Raw genomic sequence first — 18,676 nt, forward strand, 5'->3', positions numbered from 1 at the left:
AACAACAGAAACACTTAATCAAGTAACTAACCTCATACATGAACAAGAAGCTAAATTTACTAATATTAAAGCCGATCTTGAACAAAAGCTAAAACAGGAAACCGCTTTTCTAACACCTCAAATCCATGTAACCTGTGGAAGTTCAATCTTAACCAATGATTTGACTTTACCTAAATTCAGTGGTCGATCCCATAATCCCCTGGAATATCTAACACGTCTGAAGAGATATTACCAAAAATTACTTTCACGGCAAAGCACCGAGCAAAACCCCATCGAAATCTTAAAAGACATTCTTGAAACAAGCCTTGAACACCAAGCTTCACGATGGTTTTCATTGGTAAAGAATGATTTAAAGTCATGGGAAGATTTTGAAACACAATTTATCTCGAAGTATTGGAATCGTGACCTTCAACGGGCAATCAAGCACAAAATCGAATCCGAACATTACAAGCCTGACGGAAAGTTAACTCGATCCGAGTATTTTATTGAACGAGTTATTACGCTACGATCCCTCACTCCAGCGCTGACTGAAGAGGAAATAGTGGCTATTTTGTCCGACCACTTTTGCTCACTTATTCAGGACGTACGACGTGTGCAAAATGCAAGCAGTGTTTACGAGTTTGAAGCACTACTTCAACGACAAGATCTACACGACGCAGAGAAACGGCCTAAAAATAACTCCAGTCCAACACCATCTCACAATAATCAAAATCGGAACGATCATCCTAATAACTACCATAACAATCGGAGGAACTACCAAAATCGACCCAGCTTTCAAGCTCAAAATCAATACCAGAACACTAATCCCCATACCTACAATCCAAAGATAAAAAAATCTCAGTACTATCAAAACCACCGGCCCCAACATAATCCAAGTTGGCAACCGAGAAATCCACCACCACCACAACAACAGCGAGGCAATGTGAATTACATGTCCATTACTCACAATCCTCAACATAACACGAATCAAATACATGGCCGTGAGTACCCAACATCAGAGCAAGTCCAAATGTGTAATTCAATTTCGCAAGTTCCTTCACAACACCGACCGCCTAACAGTACGACACAACCGTACAGCGGGCAGCCGCCTTTAAACGGGTAGGCGCTGTCGAAACTGCTGGTCTGTATACAACTCTAGAATCTTCAGCGCCTGTGAACCAAATCGGACTAAACAGACCGACTATTCAAATAAATAATTATAACCAAAATAACATAGAACCTTTACATATTAACACAATTTGTTGTAACCGTGAATTTTTATTGAGTGAAGAGACAATAGATGAACTTTGTACTAAGAATTTTAAAGCAAACTGCCCAGAAATAAATTTCAAAATAAGTAATATTCCCATCTGTGCTTTAGTTGACACAGGTTCTAACATTACCTGTCTAAACGAAAATTGGTTCAACGAAAATAAACATAAATTATCTGAATTTGAAGAACTTCCTGTAAGTAACACATTCATTAAAACTGCCACCGGAGAGAAATCTAAACGGGTATCTAAAATCTTATTGCTGCCATTTGAAGTAAATAATCAACCAACATACATACAAACTTTGCTTGTACCACACCTAGTAAGATCATTAATTATAGGAACAGATGTTTTAAGCTTATGGGATGCACGAATCGACTTCGAACACAAATCAATAAATATAAATATTAATAATAATGATGTGAATTTGAAGTTTGGAGAGGTAACTATTGACGGAATATCTTGCTACATTAACTACAATACAAGTGAAACATACAATTATGAAGATGATTTAATATATAATAATACAAATGAAATAAATACACATAGGTACAGTTCACAAACAAGCAAAACTCAAAGCAGCATTTCACCAGAGATAGTCAAAAATTCTCTTGCCAATAACCAGTTAATTAATGACGAACAACGTTCTAAACTTGAATCTCTAATACTAAAGTATAAAGATGTCTTCTCAGATGAACCAGGAGTTTGCAACAAATACAAACATACTTTAAAAGTTGAAAATCCTCAAAATTTTAAGAAGAAATCCTACCCAGATCCCAAGAAAACATACCATGTCTATCATTACCTAGATAGCGGGGATAATGCTGAAATTAGGTGCAAATATGGACCCTTCCACATCTCTGCCCTCAGAAGATACATCACCCCTCAATATTCAAACAAATCAAAATTCCCTCTAAGCCTGAAGAGTAGTGTTGTGATAAGTGCGCGTTTGTTGTGTACAGTCTTATAGAAACAATTCCCCTCCCTTTCCCCATAAAACAATTAATGAATGTATGTATATAGAACAGTAACGAATCATTACATAATAATACATTTTAGGAAAATGATTTATAAAAATAATAGGAGTTAGTTAAGAATAAAGACATTGAAATCCATCTATGCTATATAGTTAGGAAACCCCATTAAATATTGTGTTTTTTAAGTATCTCTCATTATGTTAGTTAGGATATTAGTGTTTTGTTATGTTCATGTACTTCAAAGTAATAATTTATTGTTTCTTTTCTTGTTTGTGTGTTGTTATCAGTTTTAATCAGTGTAAATATTTTCATTGTTAATTCGAAATGTCGTTAGTAATTTCATTATAACTCCATTTCTGCGGGGATTTTGTAACAATTCAATATTTTCACCAATATTTTTTTAATAGAATAATTTAATTTCCACCATATGTTTTTCATTTTATGTAAATTTCAATCCCTTTTCAAACCATATAGTAATTAATTGACCAAACAGACCAATAGGTAATCAATTTAATACAATATAAGATAGAAATTTTCAAATAACCTAATTTTATGTAAATATATAATAGCCTATAACTTTTGTAACAAAATTGCTTCAAATTCAATATAATTTTATTTAAATAACTTTTCAAAATTATAATTTAGCTCTCTAGCAAATGAAATTTGTTATAATATATTTGTGAACAGTGGCCTATAATTTTATATTATTAAGTCGGCATTGACATATGTGAGTGCAACAATACATCAGACCATCATCACTTCCAATAGAGCCAAGATAGTATGAAGATGCAAATTAGACACTACATATTTAATATTAAAATTTTATAAAAAAAAAGTACATTATTCGGACAAAATTAGTGAAATTTGTTGAAAGAAGAACCATCCTTGTGACGAACATTCATAATTTATAACATCAAGAACTTTACTTCAAAGAAGACATCAATTTTGGTGAGATTACTCCAATAGACATTTTCCCCTTTGGAAGCCATTAAAACTTTTTTTAGGCCCAACCTTTGGACATTTGTACTCAAATTCAAAGTCAAGAACTAATAGAAGCTTAACTTATTCAAAATTATTATTAATTCAACCAATCTATAATTCGAACATACTTTATATTTTAAAACAAAATTTAATTAGGCTTATATCACAAGATTAAATTCAAATGCCGCTCGATCACCCCACCTGAGATTAAGATCCTTACAGTAAATTATAACATTGAACTTAAATAATTAAAACCATTGTAATAGGCCTAGCCTAAAGTTTTTAAAGTAAATTCATCTCCCACTGTTTGTACAATTTATTGTGAACCCCCTTTTCTTTTCTTTCACTATCAGTTTTGTATTATAATTAATAAATTTAAGTTTCGAATTTGTACATGGAGTTTCCATTGTAGACCTAAGTTAAAGGTTGATTACAACACAGACCACTCATACCTCACAAACTCACAAAGAACCGACACTCACCACAAACATACATTCACAGCCACTACCTTCCATAGTACCCGCCCCGGGATCCACAGGCGGCTGGTAGCTCTTATTAAAAAAGCCGTCACTGCACTGTCCCTGTGGTCCAGCCTAGCGGGGTACCCATGGCACACCCACCCCCACACACACACACACGCATAGATTACTGCAGTTGTTCATGAAATGATAGTAGTATCTATATGTACATGGAGGTGAAATAGTTTCTTATTCTATGACGGCCAACTTCTAGTAGCCATTTGTCAATAATTTTTTTGTATGTACGTAGACTGCAAGGAGGGGGGGATTTTACAATTAGTGGAAGTTGGGAATAAATTATGTTTGCAAGATAAAAAGACGAAGTGCTGTTTATTGACTTCGTTAATCTAGGGGTAATAATTCCATATTTAGTTGTTGATCGAGTATGGTATTGATGTGTAATGTGTCGGAACAAGAAATTTTCATTTTTATGAATATACAGAATAATATTTTTTATAAAGAGTTGGGGTATATTAAGAACTTTGAATTCATTGACCAAACATTTGAGGGATAACGGCGGTTTTTTTTTTAGTGCTATCTTGATAATAGATTTTTGAATTATTTCAAGTGGCGTTAAAACATTTTGATAACAACCACCCCAAGCTAAGATTCCATATTGCAATAGAGATTGTACATAGGCATAATTCACAGTTCTAATCAAGTCGGGGGGAAGTATCCTGTTGATGCGTGAAAAGATAAAAGATACTTTGCGCAGCTTATTTCTTACATAATTAATATGGCAATTCCATTTTAGGCGGTTGTCAAAGATGATACCCAGATATTTGTATTCAGATACTCTCTCAATGCACTCACACGTCACGCATTCATACAGTCTCGCACTTCCGCACGTGTGCAAACGCAGATGCAGGCCAACCGGGTCGTGGTCGGCTCTCACAGACACAGGCATATATTTGGTTTTTGGATATGTTGACTGAGAGCCGACTCTGGTCGAACCACTGCTTGACAGCGCGAAGGCCCCGCTCAGCCACACGGTACACTTGCTCCCAGCTGTCACCTTCAAAAAGTAAAACGGAATCGTCGGCGTAAAGGAAAAGTTTTCCACCGTACAATAAGACCCTACCTAGATTATTGATATAAATGAGGAACAACAGAGGTCCAAGCGAACTTCCTTGGAAAACCCCAAATTCAATTGATTGAGGTACACTGGAGTGGCCCAAAATTGACACAACTTGAAAACGATTACTAAAATAACTTCTAAACCACTCCAGTGCAGCCCCACGGACGCCTATTAAGCTTAATTTGTTCAATAAAATTTCCCTGTCAACTGTATCAAAAGCTTTGGCCAAATCTATAAAGACTAAAAGAGGTTTCTTATTTCTCCCAACTGCGTCATGAATATTTTTAGTGAGTAGAAAAAGGTCATCATTTAAATTTTTATCCCTCCTAAAGCCAAATTGGTTTTCAAATAAAATGTCGTTAACGATCAAATAATTTTCTAGCTGCTCCCTAACGCACTTTTCTAATAATTTATACAACACACTCGTTAATGTAATTGGTCTGAAACTCACACATTGGTTTTTCTGTCCACTCTTGTAGATTGGAATTACTTTCCCTAATTTGGAAAAATCTGGGAACACCCCAGATGTCAAACTCATATTTATAATATGAAGAAGTGGCGATTTAAGTATATTTATGTTTTGCTTGATTAATTTAGTTGGAATTCCATCTACACCTGGGGCAGAGCCACCTTTCATATTATTGACCAATTTTACTAAATCTACCTCTAAAATAGGCGTCAGCTGGAAGGTAGAGTCCGTCCGGTAATCCTCATCTCTCACGATAGGTTCTGACACAGGGGGGACAGAACTGGCCAAGTCGGCTCCTACATTGACGTAATATTCGTTAAGAGTATTCGCAACTTCAATGATATCATCTGTGCCTGTACACTTCCTTTTACCTAGAAACTGGTTGATAGGGAAATCCTCCTTAATCTTTTTTGTACCCATGATTTCAGTAATATTGTTCCATAATTTTCTGTTGTCGTTCCTAGATTCACTTAATTTCCTGCGATAATAAAGAAGTTTAGCAGAAGCAATTATCTTACTAAGAGCGTTTCTGTATTTTTTTAAACGTAGTTTTAAAACTGCATTCAAGGGTTGATTTTTTAAACGTCTACTCATCCCATCTCTGACACGGATCGATCTGACAATACCAGACGTAATCCAAGGTTTTATTTTAAACTCCTTAGATGAAATTGTTTTCTTTGTAGTAGATATTGAAATAATTTCTTGTAACTTATGAGCAAAAAGATTACAACTATCATTGACGTCGTTTACATCCGTGATAACAGACTAATCCGTATCAGAGATAAGGCGGTTTGCAATAGAAAAATCTAAACAGGTTTTCTCTGTTTTGGCTTGTAAATTTGGAGTGGCATCTGAGATATCTTTCGGACCTTGTATTTGAACAACCGTGAAAAAATGGTCCGTTAGAGCACATTGAATAATTGCGGATTTAATGGAGTTAGTGTTTTTACAGTCGGTGAAAAAATTATCCAGACAGCTTTCTGTATCTTCTGTAACTCTGGTTGGCAAATTGATACAACTAATAAAACCCGAACCATATAAAACATCTAAGTAGCGTTGTGAGAGATTGTCTACTTTATTTGGCAAAATGCAGCAGTTAATGTCGCCGACCAGCCAGTGTGTCCTATCCCTGGGTCTATTATCTAAGTAGGCTTCAAGGTCGTCGATAAAGAGAGATAGATCACTAGACGGACTCCTGTACACCGATAACAGGGAAAGCCGCGCATCGCCAAACAATACATCTACTTTAACACACGTTGCTCCAAACATACCAACCTCCTCCATGCACGCAGAAAAACACTTTTTCACGAATACAATCACACCATCATTACATTTCTACTCTCTTTGTTCATAAACACGTTATAACCATCCATACTCACATTCGCACTGGATTCATCCACCCAAGTCTCAGTTAAAACAATTATATCAAAATGATATACATAACTATCTAAAATAATAATCAGCTTGTCTATATTTTTACTCAGTTAAAACAATTATATCAAAATGATATACATAACTATCTAAAATAATAATCAGCTCGTCTATATTTTTACTATAACTTCTAATATTTAGACTAAGAATCGTTAAACTATTTTTAATATCTATATTAAACTCACTGAAAAAACTAAATGTTGATATGTCTTCATATATGCGTGCATTAACATTTTGGTAAGAGATAATGTCGTCAAAAATTTCCTCCATGAAAAGAGACAGACCCACCTTCAGCCCATAGAAACTTCAGATAAAAAAAAAGATTACTTAGAATCCTACTCTTATTTCAAATGATTAGTATTTACAGAATAAGAATACAGAGAAACACGTTTTTAATTATTTAAAACATATATATTCCTGAAAATACACCATGGTGCATTCTGTATGGCAAATAAAGAGTGAAAATAAAAATTACATACTTGTGAAAACAACTAAAAACAATTTACTCACAATAAGTGCCCAATACTTATTCTCTTTATTTGTGTTTTGTTTCAAAGATTGTAACCCCTAAACTAAAAATATTTACTTCGTGAATTTGAAACTGTGCTTTACATAAGCCCACTACTCACTCGCATGGTATACTTTATTTATAGGTAAATACAAATGTAAACAAAAGACCCCTAGTATTAAGTATAGTATTCCTGGTTCTACAGAAATTAGTAGATTCATTCCCTCCAAAATAAAAATAAATCGTTTTATTATTAGAATATGAATTGAGTTAAAATACATTTACTTAAGTTGGTGAGCTTAGACGAATAGATAAATTTTACACTAATTCAGATTTAAAAGAAATGGCTACAGGGAAAAATGAAAAAAAATTGATCATGATGATAAGATTACAGTAGTACAGTACTTGGATTGAACATATTAACACAGTATTGTTGTGAAATGAAATAAGAAAAAATGTGTATTTAGTTGCCTAACATACTAGTAACTACTACTGGTAGTTTATATAAACTAGTAAAATCGAAAAGTAACATTATAAAAAACATTAAAAATAATACCTAGGAGGCTTAATCCATACTGTGTTGAAATTTACTGCTCCGGGTTCCTAGCTGCTGTTGGTTACTCCGTTGCCGCTGCTGGTTTCTCCGTTGCCGCTGTGGGTTCTCCGTTGCCGCTGACCACGGACTCGTCGCCCTCGCCAAGAGCTGGACCTGCGAACTCATCCACTTCACTGTTGTCCCTGATTGTCTTGACAGGTCCATCTGGTGTCTTCCTAATCTTGATCCTCCCCTCCTTTGACCAAGCGTAGGCGAGACGACCTTCTTTGACAAAAGTTTTAGCATATCCCAGGAGTCGACGATTCCGAGGTGTAAGATGGTCGATGAGCAGGACTGGAGATGGTCTAAGAGATGCTGCAACATCTGTCGTTTGGATCGGGTTATCTCTGGCGGCCTCCATCCACTCAGCTCTAGTCGATCTGGACACGAATTGGGTGACGATTGAGGGGGGAAATGATTTCTTCCTAGGTGCGGGCAGACGATGGGCGATTGAGATGTCACCTCTATTGAAAGTTATTCCTAAGGCTCTTGCTATGCTTTCCATGATCAAATAAACGTTTTCTTTCATAGTAAGAGGGATGCCCCTTATTTCAATGTTTCGGTTTCTAGAGTACTGCTTGAGGTCCTCGATCTCCATTTCAAGGCTGTTAGCTTTATCCCGAAGGATAACATTTTCTTCCTTTAAATGTCCTTAGTCCTGTTTTAGAGACGCGTTCTCCCTCTCTACTACTAAAATTTTATCCTTGAGCTCATTCAGGGTTTGGTTCATATTGATCAACTGCTGATTAACGGTATTAAAATTCTGGTTACTTGAATCCTGATTCGCAGCCATATCCCGTTGTATAGCACGGAGAATATCACATATCTAATTGTCCTCAGAGTCTGACTTACCACTCGCAGCAGACGCAGTCTCCTGGCCGCAGCCGTCGCACTTCCACGTGGCCAGAGCCTGCGGCGACATGGCCGATAACTTTGCCACAGTTCGTCTACGACTACACGTAACATGGAAGGTCGAACCGCACTCCACGCACTTCACAGTGTTTTTTGAATTTGCAACATCACGTCCACACTTAGAACAGTCCATTTTGGATTAGGTGAAACAGTAAGGTCCTAATAAAAAATAAGAACTAATAGCAAGAAAAGATTTCCCGCACAAAATGGATAACGAAAAAGTTCAATATAGGTTTTGACACAAATAAAGCTTATAGAGGGTAATTATTTAACACCAACTGTATGTAAAAGGTCCTTTAGCGTGATAGGAGGCAGGATTACACGGGCAGACCGGTGGGCTTGCACAAACACGGGCGTTCACCGCATCGACCTTTCCTCCTCGGCGGACTAATGAAGCTAACGTATATCTTGGGTTCAATTTGATAGTTCTTATTTTATTGATTTATACTAAACTATTATTCAGGCTGTGGCTTTTTTTCTAAAATTACATGTGTTTTGACGATGCATTCTAGTTTTTTGGCTAATTTGTAAGCTGGAGCGGGCATGTAATTAACCAGGGGTCTAATTGGGTTGCCTTCTTTGTGTACCTTTGGTAGGCCTTTTAGGCGGGGAGCTTGGGGATTTATTGGTTTAAACTCTCTGATCTCCCTGTCAGTTAACAAAAGCTTACTGTTGGATAAAGCCTTATTTAACTCTTTACAGTGCTCTCCTAAATTTAAGTCAAATACTGTATTGCATTTAAACAGCCCATTTTAACAAGTTTTTGGGGACGTCGGTTTAACCGGAAAACCCGTTATCTGGACTGGCCTCGGTCCCGAGGAGTTCGGATAAGTGGGAGTCTACCGTAGTACGTTTCATAAAACACTAAGTGACAATTTGACACATTTTTTAATAGGCATATTCTCTTGCGACATTTGCACCGGTACTCTGTTGGTAGGTCAATTCGACTATGTTTATTTATTTTTATTATAAAACTGACTATAACTTTAACATGATAATGGAATGTCTAAAGCTTGTTCTCCTCACATGTTTACCTTGTGTTGTTTAGAGCGTCTACTGCAGGCATTGGGGGAGGTTCTGCTGAGTGGAGAGGAGAGAGAACAACAAGATGTGGCACTGATCGTGTGGTCCCTAGCTGCCAACAGTCAGAAGGCCAAGGTAGCACTGCGCAGTGTGGGTCTAGTCCAACGACTTACTCTGGCCTCGGCTACAGCGAATGACAAACATGTCTTCTCTCTGGTGATAGACCTACTCCAGCAGGGATGACATCAGTTTTACTCTAAATGCACACTGTGATTTTTTTGTATGGTAGTTTTTATTTTTGTATTTATTTAAAAGATATATAATTAATTATATTTTTACCAACAATCTGATTTGTTTTATTATGACTCATGAGTGAACTTTTATCTTTATGTTTTTCGTTAAAATAATCTTAAATGATGAAGTTTAACTCTCCTTCATTGACATGTCCCTATAAGTGTAATGTTACAGACACAGATCCAGATATGTGAATAGAAATCAGACTAATAAAGAACTCCACTGGTTAAAAATGGCAACTAAGTTACAATGGCTGGTATTTTTTCAATAATTTCATTGCTTGATTACTATACTTTTGAACTTTTGACCAACCCTTTATACAGGGCTGTTTTTTTTTTTTAACTACTGAAAGAAAAGTACAATGCAGATGGTTCTTCAGAAAGAAAAAAGGCTCGTCTTGTAGCAGGAGGATTTTCTCAACAACCTCATATTGATTATATTATGAAGAAACCTTTGCTCCAGAAGTAAAGTAATTGAGTCTTTATTCATCAAAATCAACGATTTTAATTTTTATTATTGCACACAACAATAACAAGAAAACTCAATTTAAATATAAGAATAATTTAACAGCAAAGCCTTTTGTCAAGGATGGAGTGAAAATAATGTGTTATGTTTGAATCAAGGCATTGGTTTGTGGCTCCAAACTTGAAACAGACACTCTTGACACATCTGCTTGCGATCGGTTGGTAAACATCATTTCTGCAACAGTGGTTGGCCCAAGGATGATTGCCCGCTGTAGTTACATGCAATCAAAAAATGGTCCATCATTAATTCAATACCAAAATATTAAATTTCGGTTTTCCTGTAAAATAAAAAAAAATTTAAATTAGCTGTTATAGTCTGACACTTGACATTTTTGTCACTATTCTTGTATGTGTATACAATATGAATAAAGGGGTTTGATTCGGATTCTGATTTAAGAAACTATTAATGTTGAAGCGTTCAGAGGATGAGTGTAGAAAGGTGTTAGATGATCTGTGTAGCTTTGTAAAGCTGCTGGGTTATCCTAGGTGCGGAGAGCGAAATCCAGTCTCCACTAATGAATCATCAGCCTATGAAATTTTCCAAATTTGATGAAAATATATATCCATAGGCTAATTACAAACTAAAACTGTCTACTTCTTCTCCATAAAAAATAGGTTACATGGCTAATTTAAAATTACAGTTTTTTAAACTTTAATCTGTAAAGATTTAGCCTATTAATGTATACTAAATTATTGTTTTTTCAAGCGCAACAGAATAGTTCTGGAAAACTATGTTTGTAAAGGCCAAAAATTATAAAACCCATTTTTAGGCTATAAAACCCCGTTCGCATACACATAAAATCATGCTCGTTTGCGAAATAGTTCGAATAAACATAGGTGTCTTGTAAGTAAACAGTCAAACTCTGAGAAATGGTTCTATGGGTCAAAATAAAGAGCACATAATGTTTAAAATTTTTCCAAAAGCATTTATTTTCCCCACAAACATCTTTGGATTGTCCCAACCAATCTTTATGAAACTTGGTGTGTATGTTAATGGAAAAAAGACCCATGTTATTTTGAGTTTATTAAAAAAGTTGTTATGAACAAACTCAAAACTTCATAATAGCAGCCATTTTAACATTTTAAATTTCAATTACATAAAATGGCTGATTTCATGAAAAAAGTTCAAGAACACGTAAATTTTGCATTTAAAATTGTCTACTAAATGACATCAAGTTCAAAAAGGTCGAATAGAAAATAGCCCGAATATCAAAATTTGTAGTTATTTGTTATTTGATATTTTGGATATGGTGTCGTTTGATAGGAAATTTAAAGTTCCAAAAAAAGTGTTCCTGACATCCTTTTAAAAAAATCAGCCAAATGTTCTTAAATGTTGTGTTCTTTAAATGTTTAGTGAGATCAAAATAACAGAGGCAGCGATAAGAACATAAGGGCCCCCCTGCAAGTTTGTTCACCGCCTGCCCCTCCAATAATCTTTAAAACATCATTACAGGTATATTTCTACCTAAACTTAGGCATCTCCCGAGGCATCGAGGCGTCATAGAAACATTTAGATAATAATCGTCCGTGATCGTGGCCCAATCCCTAATGTCTCCCACAGTGACGGAAATATCATAGCCTATTTTCTGCGGCAAAATCCTAAATATATCTCCCACGGGAAAAAACACTTTCAGTGTCTTCTGCGATAGCGTCAAAATCTTGTATAGATTTAATTGAAAATCTAATCAGGTAAATGGAAATTCGCTTAGTCTGCAGGTTTGCTAAGGCGGGGGTAATTTTGTTTTGTAGTTACCTTGAGTTGTTGAAGTGTTACAGTATTTTCCTTATGAGCATTTCGCCACAAGGTATGGCATCTTCAGAGGTCACTATGTTGTAATTTACATCCTAATATATACAAAAGTTCACTTTTAGGATATTATGATATCCTAACGATTGACTCAATTTGTCAACTCGCAAAACTTAAACACTATTGGCTTAAAGTGAGTCAAAACCAGACTCATGCAAAAAAGGTCAAACTTACACTAACTCGGAACATAAAGAGTCGACTTGTAAAACTTAACGCCAAACTTTAACTCTATTGGCAGCGCTGAGAGTTGACCTGAACTTGTCCGATGAAGGCAGAAGTTTCACGATGGCACCGAGTTGAGTCTGACTCTGAATACTCAACTCGTAACATCACTAGGCCTATTTGGAGGTATGTTTGGTTGGTCAGGGGATAGGGGTGAGATTATGATGCTAGAGCTTTCCCTTCTATAACGGTACGTCCAGAGTGCACACCAATTCAGATTCAGATTCCGATTCAGATTTTCGGCGGCAGGAATGGCACATGCATTCAAATGGAAGTGGCCGTAGTGGCTGCTGGTTTCGGAACCCGCGTGCAGGCACCTGCTTACCGGAATGAAGTCTTCATTCCGGTTTCAGATTCCGATTCAGATTTTGCTCGTACGCATACTATTTAGTTAAATAAATTTTGTTATATTTAATTTTTTCCATCCATAAAGGGTTACCACTAAACACTCTTCAGGAAAATTGTTTTGTTTATGTAGGTTACACCAGTTTCTTACAATACAACGACCAATTTTAATAATAAGTTTTGGTGGTTTCGGGCTCCATTCAATGCAATATAGAAAGAAGCTCTATCATTTCTAGCTATGGGAAAAGAGGTATACTATATTATGAACACAATTTTTCATTGGCTGTAACTTCACTCAGACTATAATTGTACATATTAATTCCTCATCCGACAATTCCATAATAACTGACTTGCTTCTTTGCTAACCGAGTCAGTACCGGCGGCAAGTTTCCTGCTTCCACCGTGGCCACCAAAAAATAACTGACTCAGATTAACCACGCGTTGAAAATCTGAATCGGCATGCACTCTAGACGTACCAACAAGAGACTGTGACGTTGCCAAGTCTCTGCTCCATTGCCACATTGTTCTTCTAGTTGGTTTTGAGTTTAAAAATTATTGAATTCCAATTGTTGTAACCTTATTTTTTTTTTAGCAGGGTGTCTGGGTTGTAACTATGGATATGTTTATAGATATTTCTGGGTGGACCTGACTGATTTAGTACGTGGAGGGGGGAGGCGGAACACGGACACGGGCGATTTTTATTGCCAGTGTGTCATGCTCTATCAGTCTCACTGGTTTGGCCGAAAAACCTATCTAGTAAGACGAGTGAGGCCACGGTCAAACTATTTCACGTGCGTCGCACGTGAAAACGGAAAAAACAGTCTCGCTGGTTAAAAGTTACAAGTGTGGCCCCGGCCTTAGAAGTTGCGTCGTTGTATCGGCGTTGGTCTTGAGCTCGATCGTTGGCTATATGGATTCTAAATTCTTTTTGCTGTTCAGTAGGGGAATTTTGCAGGATAGAGCTCATCATGCTGAAAACTTTTGTGTATGGATTAATATCAACCAAATGTTAAATCAAAATGTGCATGAGTTCAGTGCTGTTAGAGCCATTAGCTTTGTTTAACATTCTTTCTTCAACAGCGGTTTCGACGTCGTAGATATAAATTTGGGCATATGTGGAATGCTCCCCTTCTGACGATTGAAAGGTGCCAATTGAGTGATAAATTGTGTCGTGCACCTTATACAGAAAGTCCCACCACCGTTATATTCTTCAATTTTAGCTCGAGTGCTGACCATTGCGAGCGCAGAGTTGTACGATCTAATGTTCTCTTTGTAGTTTCTGCTCAAATGATTTGCTCCATTAAGAAGCTCTAGATATAATAGCTTTCTCAGTATGGTGGTAAATTCACTTTTCCTTTATGGCAGCAGGATGAAAATCCTTCGCCTCGTCCTCTTTGTTCTTCTTTAAAATGTAGCGCACCACATTTCTGACATTTTAATGCCATCTCGCCAAGTGAATGCTGCTGAATTCTTGTATTTTCTCAGTGTAATTTTGTAAGCACACGTTGCCACTAACTGTTCCAGCTCCTCATCTGGGCTCCTTACGTTTTGCATTGCTTGCCGTATGTTGACTCACCATGTCCGACCGGCAATATTTCTTTGTCGTCGGGTCCTTGGCATGTTTAAACGAAAATAAAATGTTAAACTTTTCTCCCATCGTGTCCTATAGGTAACATTTTTTTCCCGGTTTTCTAATTATTTTCAAAAACATGCAAACTGTTTACATTTCAAAACCAAACAATACAGCTGGGATTTATTTTTTTTAAACTTAGGGCCTATGTACTGACATATGTTTCAGAATATAATAACATTCAAATCAATCACAATGTTATCCTTATTGAAGGAACTTTGAGGACAGCCCACACCCTTAAAAAGATATATTTAAAAAGTCTAAAGCCAGTTTGCACATCTACACACCTAGACGAACATTTTTGTATATAATATGTGGGGTTAAAGCTTATAACAAAAAAGCCTTATTGTTCACAAAGTTTCATGTCACGTATTAAATATATAGATAGATGGTAGCTTAAACATCTACAATCTTCAAGCACCTGGCAATCAACTAGTTGCAGATGGTTTTGATTGTAAACCATCATGATTTACTATCAATATCTTTTTCCTACAGTCACCCGACAAAGTTGGCTTCCTTGTACTGTTTATGGTACAGATAGCTGCTAATTGCTGCATATTTATACTTTGTCATACAGTTTATACTTTGTCGTACGGTTTATACTTTAGAGCACATCAGGATTCCAACGAAACAACACAAAACAGCGTGGTTCTATTATGCACGTAATCCGTGTACGCTTGGAAATAGGTAGGCAACACTTAAAGATTAAAATACTATGAGCAGCTGATTGACTATTATAACTACGATTTAACCTGTCATTTTGTGTTTATAGTTTCGGTATTTCTGATCTTTCTGGACTTTTCTTTTAAACGTTTTAAAAACATTCCTACGATCTTAATAAACAAGAAAATACCTTTAAAGCAATTTTTTAGGCGCGGAAACCACTTCAAATTACAAAAACATACGGAACTATTTTCTCAAGTCGCGGAGCACATTGCTTGCCGAGGAAAAAATAGCGGAGTGATACGGACCGGTGACTACTTTCTCTAGGGCACCTATTTGTGTTGCCAGCTGAACCTAAAAACGTGTTGTATAGTGTTTGAAAGACTAATTATTTATATGCTTTATAGTGACTGTAGGAAAAATATAATGTGTAACACGAGTGCCACTTGAGTGGCCTTTGCTGCACTCGAGATCATTCCGTAAACATTGCTCTTGTGTGCAGCAAAGTGCTACTTTGCTCACTAGTTACACAAATAACTATTTAAATTCCGTCAACACTAAATATTTTTGAGATATGTACCTACTACCTATATTTATAGCGTAGGTAGGATACATTTTTAAGATTGATTTGCATTTTGTTTTGTCTTACTTGCCAAACATATACTGGTTTAGATTTTATATTAAATGTGAATTGGCAATATAATTTATTCTCTTTATACTTTTTAAATACTTTACTTACTTTTAAATCAAGTGACACCTCATTTTGAATTGTTTACAAAAACTTAAAGATTGGTGGAAACTAGAGGTCGCTATCTCTTCTCTATCCAAAATGGTAGCCCGTCAAGTGTTGTGGAAAATCAATGGTAAAATTGGTTCATAATGGTAATATTGGCTACCATTTTGGATAGAGAAGAGAAAGCGAACTCTGGTTTTCACCATTCTTTAAGTTTCTGTAAACACTTCAAAATGAGGTGTCACTTGATGGGGTTTTACAATGACAAATTTTTAGTTGTCCCCCAAATCCTCCCTTTTGGGGGGACACTAAAAAATTTCAAAATCATAAAATGGAACTTCCTGCTAAGATTGCACGACCACCAAAAGGATATCTCTGTATATTTACTTGTAAAACTATTAGAGGGGGGGGGGGTCTTGACTTTTATTCACCCTGTATAATGCTGTCTGTTAAAGCCACTGCTGTTAATAAACTGTAAAATAGCCTATACCCTACAGATGAAATGTTTTTGAAAATAAAATTATTTAATACCTTTTCCTGTGTTGCAATGCCATTTTGGAGTACAAGCACTTTGATCTCTAGGGACAATTTGGCATTTAGGTGGACAAGGTCCGCATTGACGTGAAAAAGGAGCATGAGGAAGATTGCAGGGGTTGAATCGTCCATGGTGCAGTCTAGCAAGAGATTCATATTTATTTGTACACATATCACATCTACAGGGAAGTTCCAACTCCCTACTTTGAAACCTCAGAGGCTTACGTTTTATAGTCCTTGGGAATAAAGTAACAAGAGTTGGCTCAGAACACGGTTCAATGCTTTTATACAAAAGTTTTGGTTTACTTTTTTTATCAACAATTTCTCTTATCCTTCTCTCTCTGGAGCGAAATGGCATATCTTTAACAGCAGATCTCACAAAAGATGGTGATCTACTTCGTCTCCTGAAGTGGCTCCTAACACGCCTTCTTATGGGAGTCTCTGATCTACAGCTCCTAGCCCTAATTCTTCTACTCCTACTTTTTGATGCACGAAAACCTGAAAAACGTCGACGAACTTTTCTGACTGATCTTGCTTGGTTTGGACAACCGAGATCCCTTGAAGTACTTTGTCTTGTAGAGCGGCTTCTTCTTATTCTCAATCTAGGTCGTCGAACTATTGCTCGTCTGAATCCTTTATCTCTTTTTGGCACTTTGCAATCTGAACCCTGAGCACTGTACACTGGTGTTTCCCTGTGTTGATCTTCCCACTCCACACCTCTTCTTCTCAACTCTGGATCATCAAATGGTGAATTCATTTGCTCTCTAGCAGCAAAGATTTGAATATTTTGTTGAGGAGTAGTTTCTGATCGGTTCTTTATCAAAAGTTCTTTAGTTTGAGACTTTTTAGATGGATCAGTTAAATAAGAAAACTCAGCTATAAAAGACGATAGTTCTTGTTTCAATTTATTGTTAGACCAACTGCTGTTTTCTGTTTCTTGTGCTACTCCATCATCTAGTCTCCGTCTGAGCCTTCTTTTTCTGTGTCTACCATTAGTAGTTGATGTAGTAGACATTCTGCCCTAAAATTGGTAAAACGATTAGTGATTAGTCTATGGTAGTTGAATAAGGCCTAGCCTACTGGTATTTTTTAACTGGTAATTTGAATATTTATAGAAATAATTTATGAGTAATTACTTTTTTATGTCATTCATTCAACTCTCATTTTTATTCATCTTTGCCATAAAATTTACACCATGTTCTATCAGTGTCATATATTAATCTTATCGATTCTAATAAACAAAACAAATACTTATATTGATTTATTGGTAAATTGCTAGTTTGTACTGCTCAATAATGTTTTTTACTGTAAGTCAACTTTGATATTGATTGATTGCTACAAACAAAACAATTGATCATTAGTAGACAATAAACTATCGAGTTAACTAAACTTTTAGTAGAGAGTCTCAATTCTTTATTTACTTTCCTTTTTACTTACTAGAATGATTAATTTTTAAACATCATTGATTCTATAATTATAAAATAGCCTATAATATTATGTAGTGTGTCTAGATTAGTTATTGTTATGATCCATGTATTATGATTTCATATCAATTGAAAAGTGTTAAGTCTTAAAAATAAATAAACATAACCTGTATTTTATATTAAAATCAACCTTGACTTTTAAGCCATTATTTGAAATTTAAACTATAAAATTAAAAAAAACTTACTGTAGAATTTGTGTAGAATGTTGTAAAATTGTTGAAAAATCAAACCAAGTTAAAAGTATATTTTTAAATCCATATTTAACTTGATTTTTGTTTCACTGAAAATTTAGAAATCTTGTTTTGTTTTGAATATTGACAATCCAAGCAAATACCAGCATGTGATGTGAATGGGCCTTTTTGATCACAAAGTTCTCTTGAGTGTAGTTCTTTTAAAATCACAGCATCAAACATAATAGTTTCATAGCATTGACTACCTATTAATAAGGAATAGAATAGAATATGGTTTCAAGGCAATTGAAAGTTAACAAGATTTTAGCGAATTTCCCTATAGGGAAGTAGCTATTAACGTAGGTGGCACGGTAAGACCCAGGCCCGGGACCGATTTACTTTTTCATTTTGATGTCCCCAGAGGCTAAAAACACCATTCGTTAAAATTTTTATATATGTATATATATATATATAGACTTATATATATACGTCCGTGAACGCGATAACTTGAGTAATTTTTGTCCGATT

At 35.7% G+C, this 18,676-nt stretch overlaps 2 protein-coding genes across 3 annotated transcripts in view; one reads left to right on the forward strand and one right to left on the reverse strand.

Moving 5' to 3' along the window:
• LOC128985778 (uncharacterized) overlaps positions 1-10,081 on the forward strand; it is a 93,059-nt gene extending 82,978 nt beyond the window's left edge. Inside the window, exon 14 of the mRNA XM_054405648.1 lies at positions 9,768-10,081. Within this exon, the coding sequence (XP_054261623.1) occupies positions 9,768-9,985 (218 nt within the window). The 3' untranslated portion in view covers positions 9,986-10,081. The remainder of the gene's footprint in view (positions 1-9,767) is intronic.
• A 450-nt stretch (positions 10,082-10,531) lies between these two features.
• Positions 10,532-18,296, reverse strand: LOC128987152 (serine/threonine-protein kinase PRP4 homolog). 2 transcript variants are annotated; one of them, XM_054407887.1, is made up of 3 exons: positions 18,164-18,296; positions 16,492-17,515; positions 10,532-10,838 (listed from the first exon to the last, which is right to left on the reverse strand). In XM_054407887.1, the coding sequence occupies exons 2-3, from the start codon at positions 17,507-17,509 to the stop codon at positions 10,804-10,806; spliced, it is 1,053 nt and encodes a 350-aa protein (XP_054263862.1). In that variant the 5' UTR covers positions 17,510-17,515; positions 18,164-18,296; the 3' UTR covers positions 10,532-10,803. The 2 variants fall into 2 exon arrangements, with proteins under 2 accessions (XP_054263862.1, XP_054263861.1); XM_054407886.1 differs by having other exon boundaries at positions 10,533-10,769.
• Between the last annotated feature and the right edge of the window lie 380 nt (positions 18,297-18,676).

The sequence above is a fragment of the Macrosteles quadrilineatus genome, unplaced genomic scaffold (genome assembly GCF_028750875.1).
Source record: "Macrosteles quadrilineatus isolate MER2022 unplaced genomic scaffold, UCM_ALF_1.0 Scaffold_2__2_contigs__length_208266976, whole genome shotgun sequence".
Taxonomy (NCBI): Eukaryota; Metazoa; Arthropoda; class Insecta; order Hemiptera; family Cicadellidae; genus Macrosteles; species Macrosteles quadrilineatus.

Bases quoted from the DNA above. Each gene is read 5' to 3' on its own strand.
- LOC128987152 (XM_054407886.1), bottom strand. From the start codon at position 17,509: ATGTCTACTACATCAACTACTAATGGTAGACACAGAAAAAGAAGGCTC. The intron at 10,770-16,491 runs GTATTAAATAAT...ATGTAACTACAG, and splicing joins GCATTGCAACACAGGAAAAG to CGGGCAATCATCCTTGGGCC.